General features: G+C 41.4%; 1 protein-coding gene across 1 annotated transcript in view; it reads left to right on the top strand.

Annotated features, from left to right (window-relative positions):
* Positions 1-6515: 6515 nt before the first annotated feature.
* PDZD8 (PDZ domain containing 8) overlaps positions 6516-26182 on the top strand; it is a 127946-nt gene continuing 108279 nt past the window's right edge. Inside the window, exon 1 of the mRNA XM_067561299.1 lies at positions 6516-7573. Within this exon, the coding sequence (XP_067417400.1) occupies positions 6678-7573 (896 nt within the window). The 5' untranslated portion in view covers positions 6516-6677. The remainder of the gene's footprint in view (positions 7574-26182) is intronic.

Below are 26182 nucleotides of genomic sequence, written 5' to 3'. Positions count from 1 at the left end.
TGCCACCCGCACCCCGGCTCTGAGTTGAGAGACAGCCTCCCGCACTCTGGCTTGAAAATAGGCAGCAGCTGCCTGCCACCTGCCCACATCCTCGGGTCTCAGCCTGCACGGAAGTCCAGCTCGGAGCAGGTGGCAGTTGCCCACCTCTCAGGCTGACAACCAAGTAGCAACTTGCCCAGGTGGCAGCTCCCCTCCCTGGCTCAAAACCTGGTGCCCAGAAAGCCAGGTGGAGAGCCCAGCTGGGCTCTACCCACAGGCTTACTTGTCAATTTCACAGCTCTAGTTTAGCTGTGAAATTGACAACTATGACAGCCCCAGATTTTGCCAGTATAAAAATGTTAAGAGGAACCCACACAGTGTGATTTGCCCCAAGTCTGCACCCCCCTAGGGCCAGCCATGGGGAGCGCTGCTATCCACTCTGGTGGGCTACTAGTGCCTGCTCAGACCTCACAAGTTCCAACCTATGTGAGGAGAACACTTCATGACCCTGCCATCAGGCCATAGTGATTGGCTGGCGTTGACCTTTGCTCTTATATGGTGGAAGGGGAGGAGGAAGGAGGGGAGAAACAGCAGGGGGTTTTGTGGTCTGCCACAGCCACACAGTATTGCAGAACTCAGAACTCTCCTGTTTTACGAGAAATACAGTCATCCAGTGGTAAAGGGGAAAAAGATTGTATTTATCAGAGTGGAAAATTGAGTGTTGGGGTACTTATTAAAATTTTCAGAAATTAGGGGGTACTTGCTACTTAAAAGATTGAGGAACACTGCTCTACAGCACTAAGATATTCTAAATGTGTTTAAGAGTCACCGAGAATGCATTTCTGTATGCTTTGAGGTAGAGGAATTTTAACTTGTGACTATAAAATCTGCTAAAGAGATCTGGAGTTAAACCTGAGCCAGAGAGAGGTGTATTTTGCCATTAGCTCAAAGTGTGAACTCTGAAGGGGAACTGCGGTGTATCCAATATCTCCTGCTGAGTCAAGGAGAATTCTTCAGCAGTAGGGAAAAGGAGAAGGAGGTGGTTTCCATTACAAAGCAGTCCCTCTGCAACTCTACTGGCAAGGGAGGTGGTTTTATGCCAGTCTAGTCCTTAATGTTGCAGAATTAAAGAAAGATTCTCTGTGTGGAATCTCAATAGTATCAAAGTTAAGTTTGTGCATTTGTTTACCTAATTTCTTAATTTAGCTGCCATGTTTATTATGGGGTCTTGGAATTAGCTGAGAATGGGGCCCCATTATGCTAGGCACCATCCAAACAAAGAATCAGAGACTGTCCTGACACTGAAGTATTTTCTGCTATGGTTTCTCTTCCTTTTTTAATTTGTTTCATTATTAAAGTAAATAATCTGTCTTTTGTTTTATGCAACCGATTGGAGATGGGTAGTTTTCTAATTTGATCTGTCTTTGAGACACACTATATTAAAAAGGAGGCATGGGAGAGAATGGATGGTGATGGCAATTTAATAATTTATTAAGAAAATCCCCAGACTATTTGTTACAGAATAATCCAGTACTTCCTGCTTTCAAGCAACTTTCTCATTTCAAACGGCATTTGCCATTTATCCTCGTTTGCTATTTAAAAAAAATACCCAGTCATATTTTTATCTCCTATCATTTCTTTAAGCTTGTGACTCTGATTTTTTCCTCTCTACCCCATGACAAACAGCACACCCTAACACGTGCTATTCAACTGTTTACACTGTGGTAAGTTAAGTAAAAGGCTCTTTATCATTTCCTCAGCTCTCCAGATCAATGGTGAATTATATGAACAAAGGATGTGTTTCATGGCATTTGCTATTCTTTTGCTTATTACATATGAGAATTGGCTCAAGCACATTCATGAATTCTTTCATGAATTCATACTGAATATGGTAACTTATGCATTACCACAGGTTTTGCAATCTTATCCTCTATCATTGTTCCAGTATCTTGCAGAGCACTGAAATCAATATTATAGGCCTGAAATATTCTGGCCTCTCACATGTTTGTCTTAAAAGTGACTTGCAAAGAAAAAAAAAATTGGACGCATGACATTTTCTGTTTCTTTTTGATGTATAGGGGAAGCCTGACAAGTTTTTTTTTCTAGAGAAGAAAATGATTTTTTCCTTACTCTTTTTAATCCTAGAAATATCAGGAATATATACAGAGAGACAGCCTGATTCCTTACTGCTTTGCATTTTAGGCAGTTGTTTATACCTGTTCAAAGAGTATGTAAACTATGACTGAAGCAGGATGGATACGTTTTATACCCACTTTGTAAAGTGACTATATGAGGTGCAAGACACTGGAGAATCAGGCAGATTGTCTTCACTTTTCTTTTTGAGAGTTGCTTTGGAGGACTAGAGTACTAGAGGACATAGAGCTTTCTATGCCTTCTATTCAACAGATAGTGACATTGGCCCTGATTCAGGAAAGCACTTAAACATAAGCTTAAATCCATCCCTATTCAAGGGCTGCCCCAGTGACTTCAATGGGAGTTAAATATGTGCTTCTATGCTTTCCTGAATAGGAATGCTTTCCTGAATCTGGCCCATTAAGAGCTTTTTAAACAGTTTTAAAATTCCTTACTTTTTCTTGCTCAAATTTAATTTTTTTGTTTGTCATCCATAGAAACTTCCAGAAAAATTAAGATAAACAGTAGCTGAATTTCTAATCTTAAAACAAAAAGCAAACAAATAAACAAACAAAATACATTTTAGGCCCTCTTGTTACACTGTATGGATGCAATCCACCTATCTTTTTTTTTTTTTTTTTTTGTCATTTACAGGTCATATTTAAATAGATTTCCTTCCCGTCCCAACAGATTCTTGTCCCATTTAATTTTACTCTACATTTCAAAGACATCCCATCAGTTTGCATTCTAACATATTTGTTGCTGTTTCCCTTCATTCTTAAGAAAACTAAAAACCACAGAATTCTGATTCTCTTTTTACACCATGCTATTCTCCCCCATGAAAAATCCTTCAGGAGGAGATAAATAAGTGCTGAAAACGCTAAAAGATTCATCGCAGTGGTAGCTACCCTACAAGGAACCCAATGGGACTAAATTACTAACAGTTTATGCCAAGTTTGAACCACACTGATCACCATAGTAGAGGAAAGTAGAAAAGTAAAGTAGAAATCTGCAGTTGTTATACATCCTGGTGTTTTTCCTTACCTAAAAGTGAATCTACTATAAATTCCATGACTATGTAACTCCTTAGTTAAACAGCAATTCAATTTCAAACCCACAATCCATTCTTATTATCTATTCCTATTTTGTATACCCCTGTGCTTCAGTAGTTAAAAACTCCCAATATGACTTCTTTGGCCTTCTTATGTCCAATCATTAAACATCCAATCATTTCAACTTTCAGCCATGGGCCCTATAAAAAGTTCACACTCTCCATTATTTTCTAGTCTCAATCTGTGGCTTTGTATCACCAGGTTCTCAAAAATTTTGTATTTCATGAACTAATACTTACCTGCCCTAATGAGTTTTACCTCTTATAAATGTGCTTGTAATTTGTGTACAATCTTTTCCATCAATAATGTAGTGTTTTATTTCTATTGCTAACTTTTCATGATAGAACAAATTAAATAAATGGCTCTTTTGAGTTACACGCCTTCATAAAAATTCAAAACTCCTCTAATTTTCTATTAAAAAAGTCTCTGCATGTCTTTTTCCCTCTTGTAGCCATGCCTCATACACAACATGCTTTCTTTTCTCTTCTTTATTCCCTTTGTGCATTTATCTCTGCAACACTGATTTAAAGTGCTCCTTAAAAATATCTACTTTTTCCATAAGAACACTTATCAGTTAGATGTAACTCATCCCATCTGTACAGGATTCATCTGTTTCCTTCCTTGAAAAGAATATGCTCTGTGAAGCGTGGATTGTTTTCTCTCCTAGCCCCTCAGTTTCAATGATGTGTACAAATTAAAATGTCATTACATTATCTAGAAGTTTTGGTTTTCCTTTATCCTCTTTACCATTTTCACATTCCTTCCTTGTCCACAACCAACTTTATTATAACTTTTAAAAAACATTTAAAATCCATCTGCTGTTTAAGTCCTTTTGATATGCCCATTACCATAATATCTAATACTCCTCCTTCCAAAGAGGCTGGCAGTTGTAGAGGGGAAGTAAACATTGTTAGTAGTATAATTAACTCCCAAACTGATTTATATCAGGAAGTCTATTAGGTCCGGAGTGGAGCATGCTGCAGAGAACAGTTGCTTTTCAGTTTCACCCCCACCAAAGGTTTGCTTTATCTCAAACTATAGACACTGTAGTAGTCCTACTAAATGACTTTTGTAGGCTTTCAGGAAAGGAGTATCATGTAGAGTGGAACTGCTCTTTACCACTTCCATTCTTTCAACCCAATTTTTTACACTTGTGCTCCCTTTTATCCCAACAAGAAGGCATTATTGGGCTACTGCAATTGATTCCAAGTAAGTATGGTGCTCTCAATCTAGTTCCCAATGAATATTGGGCCACATAAGGCAAACAGATGAAAAACCACCTGTGTAATTTGGCAGTAACTACTCAGGACTGATATAGCAGTTGCAGATAGATATTGCAGGGCAGGACATGAATTTTATTTTGTTGATGTTGATCCAGAACTTCCAAGATGTACTAATTTATGTCTTGAGTTCTCTCTCCCAGTAAGATTTTTATTTGACTTGCACCCATTTATTGCACTGATATCATAATGCCTCACTATTGGTCCATCAGGACCTATGTAAACCTGATAGCAGTTTGAGGGAGAGAGCAGCTCCTTATTGGTGCCTGTAAGGTGTAGGGGTGTCAATGAGTACTGCTGCCAATGGCAAGAATCCAGTTTGTGGTGTTAATCCATCCTCACAGCCAAATTCTGATATTTTTGCTGCAAATATAATATCAAGGGGTAGCCCAATTCCACAGTTGTGCTTGTGTGGGAGCAGAAAAATTTCTGCGTGTGTTATTAGATATGCATGTAGTGATATCTATTTCCTCTCTGCTGCTATTTAAACAGATAGAAGAATATTTAAGTGATGCCCCTGTAATCAAACTAGAGTGTAAGCACTTTAAAGGCGGGGACTGTGTTTTGGGAGGTGTTTATATGGCCTGTAGTATAGCAGGGCCCAGATCTTGACTGATGCCTCTGGAATATAAATAATAAATTAATATTAAACAGACAGGATAGACTGTTATACCCAGAAAGTTCCATGACAACTAGGGAGTCCCTACAACTGGAGACTGGCCAAAATGTCAGACTCAGAAGATTCCATGGCAGTTGGGAACAGTTATGGGTTGGTGGAAAAAGAGAACTGTTTTCAAGATCTGCCACTGGAAGAAGAGAAACTATCACTGAAGTAGCTTGTCCTGGTGTTTTGTAAGCAGTGGTAGGAACTTTTAAAAAAAAAAGGGAGGTTATGCTGAGAGAGCTTCTCACAGGCTAGGATACCTTATTTATTAGCAAGAGTGTTTTAAGAACTTTGGCTGGTCGGAAATCATTCTGGAGCCATTTTCTAGAGCTGTCCACAGTGCAGGCTACATCAGCTTAGCCTCCAGATAGCATCTGCAAAGGCAATGCCCAGCTGGCTCTCAGACCCGCTCAAGGGTGGATGCAAAGGTTAGAGGGGGAAAGGAACACTGAGAAAATAGCCTTTTGCCTGTCTGTAGCGCCTTTACAATGTGTGCAGAGAGTAGCTGCCTGCGTGGGTGTAATAATCGTGCCAGAGAGTGAACTGCGGGGGTTGGTAGCGGTGCAACTGTCCTGAGGGGCTAGCGGGTCCTGGGAGCGAATGGCAGAGGTGGGCAGCGCTGCAACCAACCTGCCCGCAAAGGCAGGCTGCAAACGGCAGGGCATGGGAATAGCAGGGCGCTAGGTCTGTAGCATGTCGGATTACGAGGTCATCCCGCAGGGGGACTGGGAGGGTTCCTGGCCGGCGCTCTCCTGCTAGGTCGGAACCTCCTCCGCTTCGCACGGCTTGCCTCCCCCGCGGGTATCTGCAGAAACAGCCCCGGGGTAGGTGGGGGCTTCAATTCAGCGCCCGAGTCTCTCCTTCGGGGAGGGCGTGTGACAAACGCTGCTGGGGGGCCTCGGCAGCCGCGCGCAGCTCCTCCGAGATCTCCGCCGTCCCCGTTGCCTCCGACCAGCCTGGAGCCTTTGCTTTGCTCCCCCTCGCAGCGCCCTCTGGGTTTGCACTGCACCCCCCTCCACCATAACGCCTCACGCGCCCTTTTAGCGCGTGCTGCCTACAGCGGCCCAGCGGGCAGGCAGTCCGGCAAGTGAACTCACCAACAGTCCCCCCGCCCCTCCCCCCGGCGGTATTATGACGTCACCGCGTAGGGCGCCGTACCCTGTGACGTAAGGGGTAGAGGCGTCCTCTCTCCTCCAATCCGGGTGGCCGGGGGAAGGGTTTCTCTCCGCCCGCCTCTGGGTGGGGGCGGGGAGTGCGGGACCCGGATGAGGCGGCAGCTGGCGGCTGCTGCTGTCCTCCTGTGTGAGGCGGCGGCGGCGGCGAGGACAGCGAAGGGAGCCGCACAGGTGTCTCGGGCGGACCGAGGCGGAGGCTGTGTCCCTCCGCCCTTCCGCCGCCCTTCCGCCCTTCTCCCAGCCCCATGCCCACAAGATGGAGGCAGCGGCGGCGGCGCTGGTGTGAGGCGGGAGCCCGTGCCCAGGTGCGCGCGCGGCGGGCGCCGAGGCGGAGATGCTGCTGGTCTATGTGGTGCTGATCTCGGCTCTGGCCGGCTCCTGCATCACGCTGCTGCTCCAGCTGCTGCTGCTCTACAGGAGGAAGCCGGAGCCCCCCGGGGCGGCCAGAGTCTCCGGCGGCCTCTTCTACGCCAGGGTCCTGCCTGAACACAGCCTCAGGGACTATTTCCACGGCTCAGACCCGGCAGGCAGCCATCCGCCCCAGGAGCCTGCCCCTGCTGCCGCCACCGCCTCCGCTGCCGCCTCCACCCCTGGCGCCGCCAAGCCCCAGGCTGAGCCCGGCGCCAAGCAGCAGCAGCAACAAGAGCCCCCTGAGCCTCCCTCCTCCCGAGAGGAGACCTGCTACTTCCTCAATGCCATCTGCCTCTTCCTCTTCAGGGAGCTCAGGGACACCTCCCTGGTCAGGCACTGGGTCACCAAGAAGATCAAGGTGGAGTTTGAGGAGCTGCTGCAGACCAAGATGACGGGGAAGGTGCTGGAGGGGCTCAGCCTCAGGGACGTTTCGCTGGGGGACGTGGTGCCCCTCTTCAAATCCATCAAGCTCATCCGGCCGGTGATCTGCAGCGATGAGGGCTGCCCCGAGGAGCTGGGCTTCGAGGTAGACCTGGAGTACAATGGTGGCTTCCACCTGGCCATTGACGCGGACCTGGTGTTTGGCAAGTCGGCGTACCTCTTCGTCAAGATCTCCCGGGTGATGGGGAAGCTGAGGCTGGTCTTCACCCGCTTGCCCTTCACGCACTGGTCCTTTGCCTTCATGGATGATCCTGTGATAGGCTTTGAGGTGAAGTCACAGTTTGAGGGGAGGCCCATGCCCCAGCTCACCTCTATCATCGTCAACCAGTTCAAGAAGGTCATCAAGCGCAAGCACACTTTACCTAATTATAAAATCAGGTAAGGTGCTAGGTGTCCCTCTCCCTTGGGGTTTCCTTGGGACAGATTGTATTTGAATGGCTGTCATGTACTCAGAATAGATAAGGTTTTTATTGGCACTTTTTCATGCCTATGATAATGGCACTTATATGGTATTTTTCATCTTATGATCTCAAAGCACTTTGTAAAGGTAATTTAGTATCACTTTCATGGTTTTACATATGAAGAAACTGAAGCACACAGTGTGGTTATCACTTGCCCAAAATCATATGGTAAATTAATGATGGAATAGGTTATAGAACTCAGATATCCCAACTCCCACTCCAATGCCTTATCCACTTCATCCATGCTATCTCTTTGGAAAGTAGAAGGATGGCCTTGTGGCTAAAGCACAGAATGCAGAGTTGGGATATCTGCTCTGTTCCAGCATCTGCTATTGACTATGTGACAGTGGACAAGTTTCTTACGTGGCCTCACTTTTCTGATCTATAAAAATGGATAATAATTCTTCATGTGAGGCAGGAATTAATTCGTTAACTGTAAAGTGCTTCTCTGAAAGGCACCATTAAAGTGTAAAATGTTCTTTCTCTTTTTCAAGTTCATTGCTGCTTTTCCCCAAACCCTTCCTTCTGCTCTTGGGCAGACCCTAAGACCTGGGCACTGCTTCTGCCTACTCACACCGTTGTCATGGAACTTTCTAGTGACAACTTTGTCTTTATTGTAATAAAGGAGTCTGAAGAGCACCTTCAGTATGATATATACAGACTGCCGTTTTACATATAATGGGATATCCAGTGATTTATCTGTAGTGGAAGAATCCAAGTGAATTCTTCACTACCTGGTTGCTGCCTGGTCCATATTCAGTAAGTTACCAGTCTCAGGGAACACGTTTGTCCTCTCATCTATCTGGATTCTAAAGTGTAATTTTTATGTTGAGGAGATGACTTTAAAAGTCTTTCCCATCTGTTCTTTGTTACAAATTATAATTCTAAGCTTGTGTGAATGTATATATGTGCACATGTAGAACATGAGCTATGGCTTGGAAAATCCATGTAAGCAGGACAGGTAAGAAGCTTCTCAGGGTAAATAGCATTTCAGAATCTTAATTCTCTAATAATTGAGAGGCTTTATGTGAATATAATTTACAAAGTGTGACGCAAATCTAAACCAATGTGGTTGGATCTTCCGGAGTCTTCAGACAGTGAGTTTCAGTACTTAAACTGTTACTCATAGCCTTCCCACAGTGTAGCAAAATGAAAACTGGACACTTGTCAGCTTTAAGGGCTGCTATTCAGAACATTGTGGAAAGCAGTGAAACCCGCAAGAATCAGATCAGTTTTATACTGTTGCAGTTTGGGAAAGGGATTGGAGCGACCAACTGTGGGAAAAGGACCTAAAACAGAGATTTTAAACCATGATTTGAGGACTTCAGTAACTCAGCCAGAGGTTAGGGGTCTATTACAGGAGTGGGTGGGAGAGGTTCTGTAGCCTGTAATGTGCAGGACATCAGACTAGATGATCATGATGGGCCCTTCTGACCTTAAAGTCTATGAAGGTTAGGGCAGCAAGACCCCTACTGACTTCAACAACCACTTTCAGAAAAGGGGTGGTGTTGGGAGTGGGCGGGAACATTCTCTTCCCTTCTTCCTTCCAGTTGCCAGGATGTCTGCTGTAGATCAGTGATGGCTCACTCTCCTCTTCAAGCAATTGTGGGGGGGAAGGGGTCTTGTGCCTCACTTGGGACATGCCCCTGGACAGTGGGAGCCCCCTCTCCTCATTTGGTCTGAGCTATGAGATGTCTTGTATGTACATTAGAGCTACTGGGTTAGGAGTGTGAGTGGGGGTGAGAGATAAAAAGATTGATAAGAAGGAGAAGTATGTTGTGGTGGAGGAGAGATTGGCTTTGAAAAAAAGAACTGAGACAGAAAATACTGAGGAGAGGGTAGAGCACAAAATTTAGTAAGAAAGAGATATGAGTGTGACAGGGGGAGAGAAGGTAACTGACACTGAAAGCGATGCAGGAAAGGTATGCCACGATATGTTACAGGAAAGAAGAGAATTAATTCCAGGGAAAGAAAGTCTAAAATTTCATAAGCTAACTTAAAAAAAAAAAAAAAAAAAAAAAAAAAAAAGCCAATAAAATATTAGAAACTAAATAATTGTTCCCTTAAATTGAAGGGGAGGTTGGCTTTTGAAGAGTGTCATGGTAGCATAGCTGTTTTTCACCTTTGCTTGTAGACTTAGTACCCAGGCCAGTAGATATTGGGTAACAAAATATCCAGTCCTGTATATAAGACTGTTTCCTCAAGAGATCTGAAGGTGCTTTTTTGAACATTGAAACTTAGAGTGCATTCTGTGTGCATGATTTTGACCCCATTATACAGCGGGATAAACCTGAAGCACAAGTGATTTACCCAAGGTAACACCATGTCAGTGGCTATTGGGACAGGGACACAAGAGTTCTAATACTGTTCTCACCTCTAAACCACACTGTCTTGTAGATGGCAGTTTTGGAAAAGTAATTTTTCTTGTTAGGCATTGTTTGTTTTAAATTTCTTTGAAAGACGGTAAACACGGTAGCCTGTGGTTCAGATATTCTTTTAGAGCCATGCTAATTTAATCTTTTATACAGATTTTCAGTGTTTGGGAGGAAGCCATACATTTTACACCCTTTTAACAACCTGTTTCCTGACAGTAAACATTAAGTAATTTCTCATCTGCATGGAATGTATTTGTCCCCGCCTCTCTTTTCTGTGATTTTAAAATATTATTGGTTACATATTTAACAAGCTGCATGCTGTTTGCAGTTCAAGCCCTTTCTGTGGCTTTCCTCTCCCCACACTTACTCTAGGAGTTTTGCAAATAAATAATTGTAATAATAATCTTAGCTATGTCTACACTACAAGCTCTATAGCAGCACTGCCACAGCTACATGACTGTAATATAGGCACTTGCTACAACAATGGAAGGAGAGTTGGTTTTTTGTTGCTGTTGTTGTAATAAATGCACCCTCTTAGGAGGCAGTGGCTAGGTCAATTGAAGACTTCTTCTGTCAACCCAGCAGTGTCTATACAAGGGCTCAGGTTGGCTTAACTGTGAATGTCTACTCTGCAATTAAACATCCATAGCTGGCCTATATTAACTTATTCTGGTTTGGAGGGATTAGGCCAAGGGGCTGTTTAATTGTGGTTTAGACATTCTGGCCTTCAGACTGATACAGAGAGTGACAATCCTGGAAGGTTTGTGCAGGTGGCAGATAAGGGGCATGTGCTGCAGTGAAGGGTGTATGTGTTTTGAGTTTGTTGTGTGTACTGGTTGTGTTGATTAGTGCAGGTGACAATTGGCCCAATTAATCCATCTGTGCAGTCTCCCTCAAACAGCCAATGAAATTGTTGCATGCAAATTAGCTATAGAGTAAGGATGGTGAGTTACCTCTGATATCACAATGGTCATGGCTCTTGGCATGGCATATATACATGTCTTACTGTAGCTGTACACTGCACAGGTTTAACTCATAAATGGCTGAGAGCTTAAAAATTGCATGGTAACAGACCGTGAAACCTAGTGATGATTGAACCTGGTGATATTCTGAACAAAAAGAACCCTCAACCCTGCTTGTAGCTATTTCCATTGCTGCATACTGACTCTGCAGACATAATAGGCTTCAGAGTGGCATTCCTGGGATGTCACTATATATATTATACCAAACTGAATCAAATGAATATTGGTGTTCATGATTTCATTTATTCCAATTTTGCAATTTAGCAATCCAGAAGAGGGGACAAACTTTTTGACATGCTGTTAGAGCTAATGCTGAAATATTTACAAATTCTTATTTATAAATGTTTCATGAAGATGTTCCAAAATACCTTTCTCTTTTTCTTGGCTCTTGAAGAGTATTTTGGTTTAGCAAAACAGTTATTTTGATGTAACAGTTCTCATTCAAGGATAGAGCTGCCATCTCATCAAGTGCCTGTTGGCTAAAATTATCTGAACAAGGCCACTAGTATTATCTAAATCTTAAGTTTTTCTTTATCTTTCTTTAATCGCCTACCAATGTGATGGTTCTTGGGGAATCCAGGGCTGAATGTCATCTTGTTACTCCCTTACCACCGGCATCAGGATGTCTTTCTTGTACTGAACTAGGTGTCAGCTCCCTTGTACCATCAGCCTCTTAGGCCCCCTCCCCTCCCCCCAAGCAATCTCTTTTGGGCTATGCCAATTATACTTTACCTTGCAGGTTAACAGTAAGTGCACCCGAGTCCCTCTGAAGCATTCCCCTGTAGTATTCAGTCCCTTAACCACTGAACGCTCACAGAAATACTAGGTCTGTTGTTCCCAAAGGAACAGTATACACATCAGCTTGAAAGATTCAATTCAGGATCAGCATTTTGTTTAATACCACAGTACTGAGATATATTTGTAGCGAAAACAATAAGTTTATTATCAAAGATTCAAGATCTAAGTGATAGTAAGTAAGAATATTGGAAACAAATGATACAATTTCTAAGGTAAGCTGATATATTAAAAAAAAAAAAAAAAAGCTATTGCTTTCTTTTATTTAATATACTGACAAATCTCATGTACTTAAAATATGCAGAACTCCCTTACTTAATCAGTTTATTATAGCTAAAGCAGTATCTAAGTGGATGAACTAGCGAGACCTTGAATTTGGAAATATAACAGATGTCAGATTTGTAATATTACTGCTGTAGAAGTAAGTGGTGGTAAAATCAGGAGGGAATGGTAACTAAAGAACTTTAAAATGAGTGTCTTTCTCACACAGGAAGGAAACTTTCTGCATCTTCTATCTAGTGAAGTATGTTTTACATTCCCTACAAGTGTGCCTCATAATGGAACTTTCTAAAATGTTCCAAAAACATGGAATATTTTTAAGCTTAATTTGGGAACAGGTTTAACCTAAACTAAAATAAGAGTATCCTCCTGGGTTTGCACCAATTTAACCTAAACTGGGTTTTAATCGGTGTTCCCATGTAGACAAGGCCTAAAACATTCAGAGGACACAATTCTTTATTCACACTTGTGTAAATCAGGAATAACAGCAATGTAGAATTGGGTGTAAATAAGAGGAATCTGACTCAAATTCTAAATAACTCTTTAACATGCTTTGGTAGTTTTTTCCATACACTGCTGAAAATTGAGACTGCTTTACTTGCAACACACAATACACCTCACTAATCAGAATCTCCAAGTGCTTTACAAATTTGGATAACTAGCATCCTCAATTTATTTTACATATAAGAAAACAGATATTGAAAGACTGGCTCAAACTGTCAGAGCCAGCCAGTAGCACCCAGGAAAAGAAATCAATTTGTCTCTCATCCATTCTCATGTTGCAGCTATCAGGGAATTAGGCACATTTAGAAGTATAATTTTACAGTTAATCTAAGCCATTTAGCACATTCCTTTATAATCATTTTTCATTTGCTATTTTTAATGCTGAAACTGAAGTTAATAGCCACAGCACCCTTTTTAACATACATTTTGTGTTATTTAAAGTAAGATGTAGTTTTGTCCAAACATCCAGTCTGTGATACTAGCTGAAGAAGAATTTATTAGGAACTTGATTCACAGTTACTCAGTTTCTCAAGAATGCACCAGAACTTTGAGGAAGGACCAAATGCAGAAGATAAACAGATTCAGAGAAGCAGCATCTTCCAAAGACTACTTTCTGGTAATGTTTTGTTATCGGAAGTTAAATGCCACAACTGATCACTTATGACTTAACTCATTAACTAACTAAATGTATGTTAAACAATAACTGATTCCAAAATAAAGCAGGTGATTATATAGAATCCTTTTTGACCTTTGACAGTATGACCCAGAAGCTTTAGTCAAACCTATTTTAATTCATCCAATACAGAACTTGTTACAGAACTTTTAAAATTGTCTCCATATTTTCCAAGAAGTATAAGCCAAAAATGTAATGTAAGCAAGATATTGGCTTGAAATGGTTCTCTGCTATTGAAGTGACAAACCTAAGTAAGAGAGGTCTGGAAAAATGTAGTGGACATCTATTAACTGGAAGTCTAAACTTCTTAGCCAGAATTACCTTTTAAAGATAAGAATAGAGGCATCAGTGATGTCCAGGAGTAGTATTTGGTTGAGAAATCCCACCACTCAACTTTCCTAATCTGCTGGAAAGAGAGAAGATGCTGAGATTTTTACTAAGATGCTGTCTCTGGATTCTACTGATATTTTTATATCTCCTCTTTCTGGCAAAACAGGTGATTATTACAGATTTGAAAATCTGTTTGCTGTAGCTGCCAAAAGGAAAAGAGACATCTCTTTCTTTTTCCTATCCTTTACTCACCTACTCCAAGGGGAAAGTGTCTGCTACTCTATTTTCTGTTTTTCCATTTTTCTGGGTCCTCCTCCCTGTGGAAAAATTCCAATGCTGACCTCTGCTGCTGTCCATAGAGATATCAATATGAAATTGACATGAGTTTTGTCAGCTTCAGTGCTGCTCACATGGTTCTTAATAGCACCAGTGACACTGACCAAACACTTCACTATATTGCTTGGCAACCTACGATAAAACAGTCAGTAGAGCTTTCTGTAGACACTGCAATGTACCGCATTTGGAAGATGATTTTCACAGCCACAAGGGCAAATAACTTTTTATTTAAGCATATTTATTTTTTTAAATTGATTAGCTTATACAGTGCTCTAGGCACCCTGACACATAATTAAATATTGCAGCAAAACAATACCCCAACAGCACTAAATAACTATTCATAAAAGAACTCTGCTAGTCTGCCATTAACTGAAAAGCTGCTTTCCATCCTTTCATCATTCTGGGAATCATACCCTCCGCCTACTCCAAAAATCCTGTTGAACAAGATGTCTTTTGCAGTGTGCCTAGAAGGTCACTAAATTCAGTCTGATCAAATGAAAGCTTTCATCCTGTTGGTATTGATGATTTTTAGCTATTGGTTCAGAATAGCAGAAAAAAGGGTTTTAAAATCTTTATTCCAATTTTTTGTCTCATAATCTCATTATGGTTCTCACAGTCAAAAGATAAAACTCAGAATCCCTTATCCTCCTGAAAAAATAGTTTTAAGTTTTTTTTAAAAAAAAAAAATTAAAATAAGTCAAGTTCTATAAGCAATAAACCACTTATACGGCATGTATTAGTAGATTACTGGTGTGCTTTTTGGATCGGTGAGGGGATAAGCTCTTTGATATGTGATTGATGACCAAATACTGCATTTTAGTGCCTTACCTGCAATTTAAGGTAAGGAGTGTGGGAGAATTACATGAGGACCAAAAAAATTCAGTGAATATAAAGGATGGTGGGAACAAAAGAAATCATAGGCTCAATGGAGGAAGAGAGAGAGAGAGAGATTTATAGTAGTAATTGTATTTGTTTGCTTCAAAAATTGATTCAGTTAAGGATTAGAGTTAATTGGTTTGGTAGGCAAATGGAACTTCCTCTCTAAAAATGTTGACTTTCAATCCCACCTCCTATTTGAAAGTGTGTAAGTGAGATTCTTTGACACAATTGCAGATGAAAATAAAACTACAGCACTGGCTTATCTTTCTTACTGTTGTGGATTTTAAAAAAATACTTGCTTTCACACTTGTGATGAACTTTTTGGGTGGGTAGATGCTGGTCGGGTGAGAGCCTGAGGGAAATCTGATAAAGTTCTGTTGAAAACGTCTTGAATCTGATATCCAAGAGAGTGTGTGGGGAGGGGGAGGGAAACTGTAATGCTTTGAATATTTGCTTTTTTTGTGTGTTCTGATATCTGGAAAAAGACTTGTCTCAAACTTGGTCTTCAATGAGGATAATTGCCTTTGTTCTCCATCAAAGTTTAGTGTTTTCCTAACTGGTCTGTCATAAATTGCATATTTCAAGGCTTTCAGTGAAACGTCAAGGGTTTATTTAATCTGATTAGTAATCTTATCTTTGAAAACTCAATTTTATTTTTAAGATTAAGATAATACAGGACACCTAATGCTTTTGTTAAAGTGGGAGAAGGCATGGTCTATTGTTAAGGAACAAAGTTGGGAGTCCAACTTCCCGTTGTGACCCTGATTAAATCCATTTAATTTTTGCCTAAGTTTCCCTACTTAAAAATGGGGTGATACTCTGCTATATCATATGGGTATTATGCAAATTTATAGCACTTGGAGATTCTCATATAAAAGGTAATATGCAAATGAATAAATGTTTTGTGTGTGTAAATTATGGGGATTTGGTCTTGAGATCTTGTATATCTTTGTAACAAAATAAGACTTTAGAAAGCTTTTAGTAGCGATTTGGGGGAGGAAAGCAAGTTTCAGCAATTTAGTGGTGGAATAGAATGCTGCTCTCTAATCTAGTGGTCTCTAAACTTTTTCAATTGCCCCCTCCTCCCCCCCCCTCCATGCTGCTTTGGGAGTCAGAGCTGGGAGCGGGGCCAGAGCCACAGTCGGGGACTGCAATAAGGGTCAGGGGCCATGGCCACGAGCAGGGCCGTAGGGGTAGAGAATCCCCTAGAATATTCCTCCATGTCCCCCTAGGGGGGCACATCCCACAGTTCGGGACCTCTGCTTTAAACGCTATGGAACTTAATCTCATGCTGATAGTTTCACTATAGTAGCTAGTCATTTCATGTTATTGGGTTACTGTGGTAAACTGCTTATTCTGCATTCCTTCAGTGATTGTCTGAAGTCACCAACACTCATTTCTGTATGTAACTCATGTTTACACTTGCTTCATTTTTTTAACTATTTCAACATTTCATCATTTTCCAGTGAGCAACAGAATAATTTATTAATCGTACTGAAAGGTAAACAAAATAAATGGGGGTGTACTTGAGAAAGCGGAAGAAGCATTTGAGAGCAAATATTAGACACTTAAATGAGTGGTTCAGCAAAGACGTGTCAGCGGGGACTAATCTATTAATGAAACAGTAGTAGTATAACATTGAATTGTACATTTTTCCAGCACCATTACAAATAATAGATGGGACCAATGAAGTTTTGAAGCAGAGCAGTTTTATTCTGTCTTTTTTTTTTTTTTTCTTGAACAGCTTATAACAGGTTTGCCTGAAGATAGTCAAGTGAGATTTGTAATTTAATGGGACAGTTTTAATAAAGAATAGAAGTTTGTAAGTGATGTGAAAGCCCCTAGATATCTTATGTTTGCTTCATTTAAAAAAATGCATCACCAAAAGTGTCTACATATGTTTATTTTACTATTGTATTATCATGGCTTCTGAGCAGTCAAGAGGATTTGGATATAACGCTAGGTTAAACTTTCCTTTTTTTTTGCAGAGATGAGCAGACACATGATTTTTGTCTGAATAAAAACATAAATTCTCAGATTTTTAAGGCCAGAAGGCAGGAATCATTCTAGTCATCTCATCTGATCAGCTGCATAACAGGCCATAGAATTTCAGTAAGGGGTTCCTGTATAAATCCCATAACTTCTGATTGAGCTAGAGAATCTTCTAGAAAGACATACTCTTGATTTAAAGACTTAAAGCGATGCAGAATCCTTGGTGAGTTCTTCCAACGGTTAATTACTCTCACTGTGTTTAAAAATAAAAAGCAGTACCTTATTTCTAATCTGAATCTATTTAGCTTCTGCATTTGGTCCTTATCTCCAGGGTGCTTAGTACTGTGACTAGGGTATCTAGAAGATTGCCTAAAGCTCTGGGATAAATCCTGATTGACAGCTTCGCTCCTTTGGTGCAATAGAACTTCCTACAATTAAGAGCAAAGCTTGCCTGTGCAGGAGACAGCTTATTTGGGGGTTGGACCAAGGCTGTGGAACGGAATCCTATAGACAGTAAGGACTATTGCAGACCTCATCACCTTCCACTCCAAGAACAAAGTGCAACAAACATATAGCTGTGTTGTTTAACTATGTTCCAAACCAAAACACTCCACTGCATAAACTTCTCCCACTAGAAAGAGGATGGTGGAACAGATGCATGACAGCTGTTAGTCATGTTGCTTAATGGACTACCAGAGGGCATTCAGATACTACTACTATGATGAGTGTGGTATAGGAACTTTATAGAATAACTTCAGCCATTGGATCCTGTTATGCCGTTTGTCTGCTAATTTAAAAGATCCTTCTACCATCAGGTGTCTTCCTTCTTTGTAGGTGCTTATAGACAGACCATAAGTCATCTCTTAACATTTTCTTTGTAAAACTAAATAGACTAACTACTTGAAGCAAAAACATATTGCCTTGCATATTGTTGGGTTGCAAAGATTTAACCAAGTGGAGAGTTTGGCCTGCAGTAATTTTATTATTGGGTATGTGTGGAATATCTTCCCAGTTTCACTCTTGGAGTTCAGGTTTAGTTTTCAGGGTTGTTAGCTTTTAAAAACAACAGAATATTGTGGCATTCCATTATTACTGTGCCTCACTAAATCAATCTCCAATATTTTGAGTTTATAAACAATAAGAAGGTGAGTTTTGTATTTGTTACTTTTCAGAGTAGAACTCAATTTTAGCCTAACAATGCGTTGGATGGCCTGTTGGGGCTTTTCTGTGCTGATGAAGTGTCACTAAACGCTTTAAATACACCTGTTTCAATTTACTTATTTTATATGGTGACAAGTAGTAAAACATGAAACCAGTTTAAGAGTGTCTTGTGAAACTGTGGGCGTATGTGAGAATGACAGAGAACTGCAGAGAATGTGCAAGGGATGGCAAAGGTGTATCTTTATTTTTGAGTGCTGCAGAGTTGGGGGGAGGGGAGGGGAAGGTCCTTCCCATCTCTATTATAGCTGGAGGATGTCTGCTTCCTTAGCCCCTGTAAGTTTGAGGAATGAAAGTTGTGGGGAGGGGGAAGAATCAAACCGGTCTCTCCCACATAGTCGGGCAGAACAATACCGTTAGATGAACTTGGAAACAGGAGTATTCAAATATTGATGAGAAGGATTTAAATAAATCATGTTTGAATGGTTTGCTGTATTCTGATCAGTGGAGAAAGTCAACTAATTTTTTAAAAACTTAAAACCATGGCAATAAACTTTACTTCTGAAATGGCACACAGGTTGTAGGAAAGTATCAAAAAGTGAATCATGTTTGAAAATCTAAATTGTAATTTGAATTACAGGTAAAATGTGGAATGGGAAATAACCCTGTGACTGAATTCTTCACTGTGCACTAGTGATATAACATGTTTAATCTAAATAGCACTCAGAGTTGTAGAGCTGCTGAAAAAAATGCCACTTAGGTATTTGGTCTGTGTATACAGTACCTGCACTCTAAATTCAGTTAAGAGTTTATTCAGATTTGATATTAGTTTGACACTCACTTAAGCAACAGTGAAACTGTACTGTGTTCAGATGATTAAAATCTATCTATAGTAGTACTAGTTTAGACAGCTGCTACGCTGGTGTCTTACTTTAAGTTGCAAGGATGGTAGCAAATATTCTTATTAAAAAAATGTATAAAATTTCCCCCACAGAATGCCATTGTTTGATTTTTAACTATTTTATAAACCAGCCTAGTGTTCTTGAGAAGCAATTCTCCCTCCCCTGTACATAATCACTGTATCTTGTTTTAAAAAACAACATTGGGGTCACACCACTCAAATACATGTCTCATCTTCTCTAAGATTCTTACCAGGTGTCAGTGAAGAACATATTATAGGGGCAGTTAATGATAGAATTGATGTCTTGAGTATATTAGATTACAAATATGATGATTTAAGGAATCTCATTTATATTCTATTAGCACATAATTCTTATTTTCAGGGGTTTATCTCGACAGCTAAAATTCTGTCATTCAGTAAGATTCTTTTTTAAAAATAAAATGTCTAGAGATCGTCTGTTGTAAAATTTGTGAGAGAAACTGGGAAAAGAGAGGATCATAATATGTTTGTCTTTGAACTTCTGTGTTTAAAAATACTTTGTGATGGAGGCCAAGGGAGATGTTTTACATTTCAACATCAATGTCTTGGAAACCTTTGGTTTTCAGTGTGTACACTTTTGCCTGCCTTGGCTTAAAGAAAAACACTAAAATATTTACAAATCTCTGATAGAAAATCAAGGGAAATTTCACTATGATTTACAATACTTATTTGCAAGTTTATGTACACCATCTGTATGACTTTCTGAATATGTCCTTAATGGTGAAGTTTCTTATTTTTATTTTCCTCTATCAGTTCTAAATATCAATGTAAAGGTTGTGAATAATATGTTCTCATGGTAAAGGTTGCCTATATATAAATACTAAGAGCTTCATGTTGGTTTTGTAATATGATGTGTTAAAATAGGATCATATTTTGTTTACCAGTGTCCCTAATGTAATTTAAAACACTTAAGCATTTTGTACATCTGGTCTTGCTTACTATGAGTGGTGGTAAAACCTTTGAAAACTCTGTATAAAATCTTCCTGTTCCCATGTACCACTCCATTTTGAGTGAGGCTTGAAGATAATACAATTGAATATGGTATTCCATGTTGTGATTTAAGCATTAAAATAAAAATCTAATAGGTGGGGTGACTTTGCTAGTGATATTAATCTGTAGTAAATGGCCTACAACACCAAGAGTCTTATTAGCACAGGCAAAAGGAACAATGTAGAAGAGATGGAAACAAATTCAGTCTTGGGCTGGTATTGTGTGCCCCCATACCCCCCAAAAATTACTTTTTTTTCATTGGACAAATAGTTTATTTACTGAAAAATACAGTTTTGGTCTACCTGACGTGTCTGCAGATTTGACACAAATTTACCAAATTGTTCTGGTTTAAACTATTGTTTTTAGGGTAGCTTCACAAAATAGAGTGGTGGGTGGTGCTGCTGTTTGCCCACCTTATAACATTTTAGCCTAGTGATTAGGACACTCACCTGGGAGGTAGAATCCCAAGTTCAAATCCTTCTCTGGAACAGGGACTGAAATTGAGGGAACTTACCTGCGAGTGGGATACCCAGCTATCAGGCTGTAGGGCCTTCTGACATGAGGGTTTCTCAGTCTCTCCTTTTGAAGCTGTTCCAATTTGTGTAAAATACTTGAATAGTCATTGGGCCACACAGAAGGAGTGAGAGTAATACTGTAGCCTGGTGATTAATGGTACTCACTGGGAGAGAGGAGAGGAGACCTGGGTTCAAATCCCTGCTCCAGCATGCAGAATTGAGCTGGCTTCTGCCACATCCCAGGTGAGTGCCCTATCACTGGGCTAAAAGTTTTAAGGTGCGTGGTGGCTCCTCCTGGACACTGTGACTTTAAGCCTTGAATTTTGTTTGACCGGAATTGAAATACTTTTTCATTTCCCCCCTTCTCTCCCAAAAACCAGCCACTGAACTGGAAAATCAGTTATTCACTCAGATGTAATTGTGCAGATAAATATAGTAATGATTATGCTTATGGTGGTGAAGGACCATGTCAGTACTTAGATATTGGTGAAACTTCTGTAACTTATTCAACTTTTAAAAAATTGTGAATGAATTTAGTGCTTATGAAAGATCCTAGATTGAAAATAATGGAGTCTAAAGTTCAGATAAAACATACAGAACAGAAAAAAATGCTCTGTTTCACTAATGTTGTATTCCTGGTGTGGAGGGACTGTCTTTAGGAGTCAAAGGGTAGCTGACAAAATCAGTCAATTCTTGGCCAGTGTAGAAGCTTTTAACAAAAGTACAAGTTGTTTTCATGATGTGGACATGTAGAGGACGTGTGGACTTGTGGTGAAAGCAGAGGGTTGGAAATAAAGAGGGCTGGGTTCTATATGCAGCTCTGCCACAGACTTGCTGTTACAGTTAGCAAAGCTTTTTGCTGTTTATAAAATGCAGGACTGTTCTGAGGCTTAAAGTTATAGTGCTTTAAGAGTCTGTTATGGAAGAAATTATTAGAGAATTGGAAAATAAAGCTTTGCACTAGGGAGTGGACAGAGACAGCTTTTTGTTGCTCCTCAGTGTTTTTAAGAATAAAGCTTCAATTAAAACTGAACATTCATTATTTATGGCATTTAATACTCAACATGACTTCATGAAATGTAGAACGTTCAGTGTCTGGTTAAACTCTTTTAAAAAATTCCTTCTATTGCATTAGACAAGTAGTAACTATCGTAATTGGCATCTAATCTAACTGAATGGAGACAGAGTTGCTGCTTTGTTTAATTTTTTTTCAAGTTAAGATTAACTAAAAGCTGTCTGCTGGCATGTTTGTTAGATCACTCCCTGCCCAGTTTTTCAGTCTCCATGAAGGAAAGCACATTCTTTCTTATCTGAAAAGAAAGCAGAAAACTTTTAAAAAGTTATAGTTTTTTACCCCGGGAAATTATTTTCTCAAATTTTTTCCACTGAGTATATCAGTAGGACAGTGTTGTAGTTGGTGGCTGCATACTGATAACAATCTGAGTCAAAAACAGTGATCAGCAGAGCAGGTGTCAAAGGCCAGACAGTATGCTTTTATATAATTATGTAAGCCCGTTTCATGTGAAGTTCCTCCATTTTTTCTCCTGTTGCAATGGAAACTTGTGTTTCGGGGCTACAACAGGCAGGTGGGAGTACCTTCAGCTGGAACCTGTTCAGGAAAGCGCTTAACTCTTAAGGACATACTTAGAGATAAATATGTGCTTAAATGCTTTCTTGAATTGGGCCCTCTGTGAGAATGTCCTTGATACAGTGAGCAAACACAGAGAATTTGTGTAAGAGCTTCCTTGTAGAGGGATAAGTGGAAAATTACTAATGGATTAGGGCTCAGCGTGAGGGAAATGGTTTCCCAAGTCTCTGCTTACAAGCAAGGTACAGTGGTCAACTGCACAACGTGATCATGAAAACCTGCATAAACTGGGAGGAGCACACAGAGAGAGAGAGAGAGAGAGTATTCAGGGAGGAAACATTTCCTCTACACTAAATTTAGCAGTAAAGCATGTAATCTGCATCTCAGTAATCCAGTACTGTAGGACAAAGGTTCTCAACCTTTCCGGACTATTGTTCCCCTTTCAGGAATCTAATTTGTCTTGGGTACCCCAAGTTTCACCTCACTTAACTACTTGTTTACAAAATCAGACATGAAAACATGAAAGGGTCACGGCACACTATTACTGAAATTGCTTACTTTCTCATTTTTACCATATATTATAAAATAAATTGATTGGAATATAAATATTGTACTTACATTTCAGTGTATAGTTTATACTGCTGTATATACAAGTCATTGTCTGTATGAAATTTTAGTTTGTACTGACTTTGCTAGTGCTTTTTATGTAGCCTGTTGTAAAACTAGGCAAATATCTAGAAAAGTTGATGTACCCCCTGAAAGACCTCTGTGTATTCTAGGGGTATATGTACTCCTGGTTGAGAACCACAGCTGTAGAGAACAATAAGAGGCCTGATTGAGCTCCAGTTCCCCTTGATGCATTTTAGAACAACTCTACCATGCATTGAAATAGATTTGAAATAAGTCAAGTCAAATGCAGCATGCATAAATAGGAACCCAGTTCTTTAGCGGGTATAGAGGTCCTATAGCACGTAGCACTGCTTTGCTACTCTGTTCACCAAGCCCATAGTAGAAAGTTATGTGCTCCTGGAGGTGAGCAGTCCTGGGAAAAGTAGTAATTGCTTCCAGTTGGCTGAGTCATTTGTATTCAAAGCTGATCAACTTGTTTTTTCAAAGAACCCCTTTGGCTACTAGCAATAGAAGTCCTCCTGATGGAAGGCCCACTCACAAGGAACCCTTGTGCATTTTGCCTATGTAGTACAATTCTTGAATAGATAAGGCAAAAGAGGAGAGGCTTTTCAAATAGGGTTATCTCAGCTATGCTGTTTTGAGCATATTTCATGCTGTGGAAACTGTTCTTCCTCTGAAATTAAAAAAAAAAAAAAAATCCATCCAGATGGCTTAACTTTCTTCAAGACAACATGTGACAATGGGCATGAAGCAGACTTACTTCCAGTGGAAATTACTGAGGGATGGGGGTTACTTCATGTCAAGCTCTTGCTCAAGTGTGACAGAATTCCACCCTTATTGTTGGATTCCTTGGGTCTTGCATTTGAACTATTTAGAAAATGGCTATTGCAAACTTACGGTATGTCTATACTTGGAAGTGAAGTCAAATTCATTTCAGTCGACGTTCACCCGCCGAACTAATGAAGTCAGTTAGGCATGATCACACCACGCTCATTGCATTGGGGGGGTGCATCCTGTTACCAGACTTCCCCTTTACCTTGGGGTATGCTCATTTATTAGGGTTACCTTCCTGGAAGGGTGGGGGGTGTGATTCTATTAATGTACTGCTTGTGTTACTTGTGTGTTCATATGGTTACAAGTCCCCTCCCTATGGAGCTATCCTGCAGGACCTAAGGTTTTCAGGGCTGGGTTCCTCTAGCCCCAGATTCAAATAAACCTCCCACAGATACACACACATTCCAGATTAACTGAGTGTGTCTGAGTGGACCGGGCTATCAGCACTCTTAGCTGACCCCTTATATGTCCCTGAACTCAGCAGGCTGGGTGACACAGCACTTTCAGCGGCCACCCGTATATGTCCCTCATATGTCATAAAGTTTCCTGAAGATATCCATGGAGGATTCTTGGGCCATCCCTGTGCACATAAACAGTCTTTTCCGGGGCAATCCTCTGCATAACTGGAGTGCCAATAAGGAAGCCCATCCCCACCAGACCTAATAATTTTTTCCTATTAACCTGAACCAAGCAGAGGATGTAACCCCAGCATTGTGATTTTATATTACATGTTCACGACATGTGCCTTCTCCAGCATCTCGGTTGGTCAAGATGCTGTCCTATGTGTGGCTGGGCTGTTCCAGGATTTAAAAACCGCTTTTTTGGGGAGAATGGATACCCCACTCGCCTGCCCTCTGTTCTCCTCTTCCTCCTCATCCCCCGTCTCATCGTCATTGAGCTGGGACTCATATTCCCCCAAGGAATCAACGCTGCATCTGGGGGCAGTGGTGGGGTCACCGCCGAGAATCGCATGCAGCTCCTCGTAGAAGGAGCATGTCTTTGATGAGCCAGAACGACTGTTCACATCCCTTGTTTTTTTTAATATGCCTGCCTCAGCTCTTTGATTTTAACGCAGTACTGCTGCGTGTCCCTTGTTGTGCCCCTTTTCCAACATGCCCTGCGATATCTTTTTGTAGATATCAGCGTTTCTTCTCCAGGATCGAAGCTGAGACTGAACAGACTCCTTTCCCCACAGACTGATGAGATCCAACACCTCAGATCTACTCCAGGCTGCAGTGCGTTTGGGGCGTGTAGTCACCATAATCAGTTGTGCTGGCAAGCTCTCCATGCTGATCAAACAGGAAATGGGAATTCAAAATTTCCCAGGGCTTGACCGGGGGAGGGCTGTTTCCTGTGTACGTGGCCTCGGTGCACTGGAGTCAAAAACAATGTCCAGAGCGGTCACGGTAGAGCATTGTGGGACACCTCCCAGAGGCCAATAATGTCAATTTACACCAGTGTTTCTCAACCTTTTAAGTAGCAAGTACCCCCTAACTTCTGAAAATTTTAATAAGTACCCCAACACTCAATTTTCCATGGGATTTTATATTTACAAACTAATGTGAGCCATATGTTGGGATAAGGGCTGAGTATATAAGGCCGTGATATGACAGATGTCCAATCTAGTGTGGGTAGAGTTACCACCTTTACACCAGGGGTGCTCAACTCAAGTATGTACCTGGGCTAGAGGTAATGTTGGCCAAAGCTAGGAGGCTTTGAGCGGCATGCCAGTGCTGGGGAATATAAAGGGCTGCACCAAATTTTATGCCATAGATTTGGGAGGAGGAAGGGATGAGAGAGCGATAGGGAAGAAGGGCGAGAGAGAGAGAGACAGGAAAAGAGGGTAACTGGTGAAATCTGGGGCTGTCATAATTGTCAATTTCACTGCTCAGCTACAGCAGTGAAATTGACAAGTTTTCTGGGCACTGGGCTTTGAGCCAGGGAGGGGGGCTGCCACCCGATCTAAGCTGGGACAGAGGAGGCTTCTGTGCCGGCTGGGACCCATGAATGTGGGCAGGCGACTGCTGCCTGTCTTCATGCTGGGTTGCTTGAGGCTGTCCCTTGACTTGGAGCCGGTGCATGGGTGGCTGCCACTCAGCTGCGAGGCCAGCTCGTGAGATGCAGGAGGCAGCCACTGGGCTCCCACCTGGGAGCTGGGACCCGGCGGAAAGCAGGAGGCTGCCGCCCACCTCCCCCAGAAGCTAGCGGCTGCCGCCCGCCTTCCACCTGGGAGCTGTGACCAGGCGGGAAGCAGGGGCCTTCCAGCCGCCTTTCCCAGAAGCTGGGGGCTGCTGCTTGCTTCCCAGCTGGGAGCTGCGACTGGGCGGGAAGCGGGAGGGCTGCCGCCCGGCTTCCCCAGAAGTCGGCAGCTGCCACCTGTCTCCTCTTCACTGTTTTTCCCTGGGTACCCCCGGCCTGTGTCTCGCGTACCACCAGGGGTACACGTACCACAGGTTGATAGACTATGATTTACACAACGCTCCACCTACACTGCCGCTCATTTGATCCATCCATTTTGATTTTAGCACTATGCCTCTCACGTAGGTGGTTTTATTAAGTTGACGCTTCTGGCAGGTTATGTTGGTGGAATGCACCTAGCAGTGGAGACGCATACATCAGCAGTGGCAATGGGGGGAAGGCAGGTTCTGTCGACGTAACTTTGCAGTGTAGACCAGGACTCCATAAT

This window comes from Emydura macquarii, unplaced genomic scaffold (genome assembly GCF_026122565.2).
Source record: "Emydura macquarii macquarii isolate MOO-44397 ecotype Brisbane River unplaced genomic scaffold, CSIRO-AGI_Emac_v2 contig_2372, whole genome shotgun sequence".
Classification (NCBI taxonomy): domain Eukaryota; kingdom Metazoa; phylum Chordata; order Testudines; family Chelidae; genus Emydura; species Emydura macquarii.
This window is presented reverse-complemented; position numbering and strand designations above follow the sequence as displayed.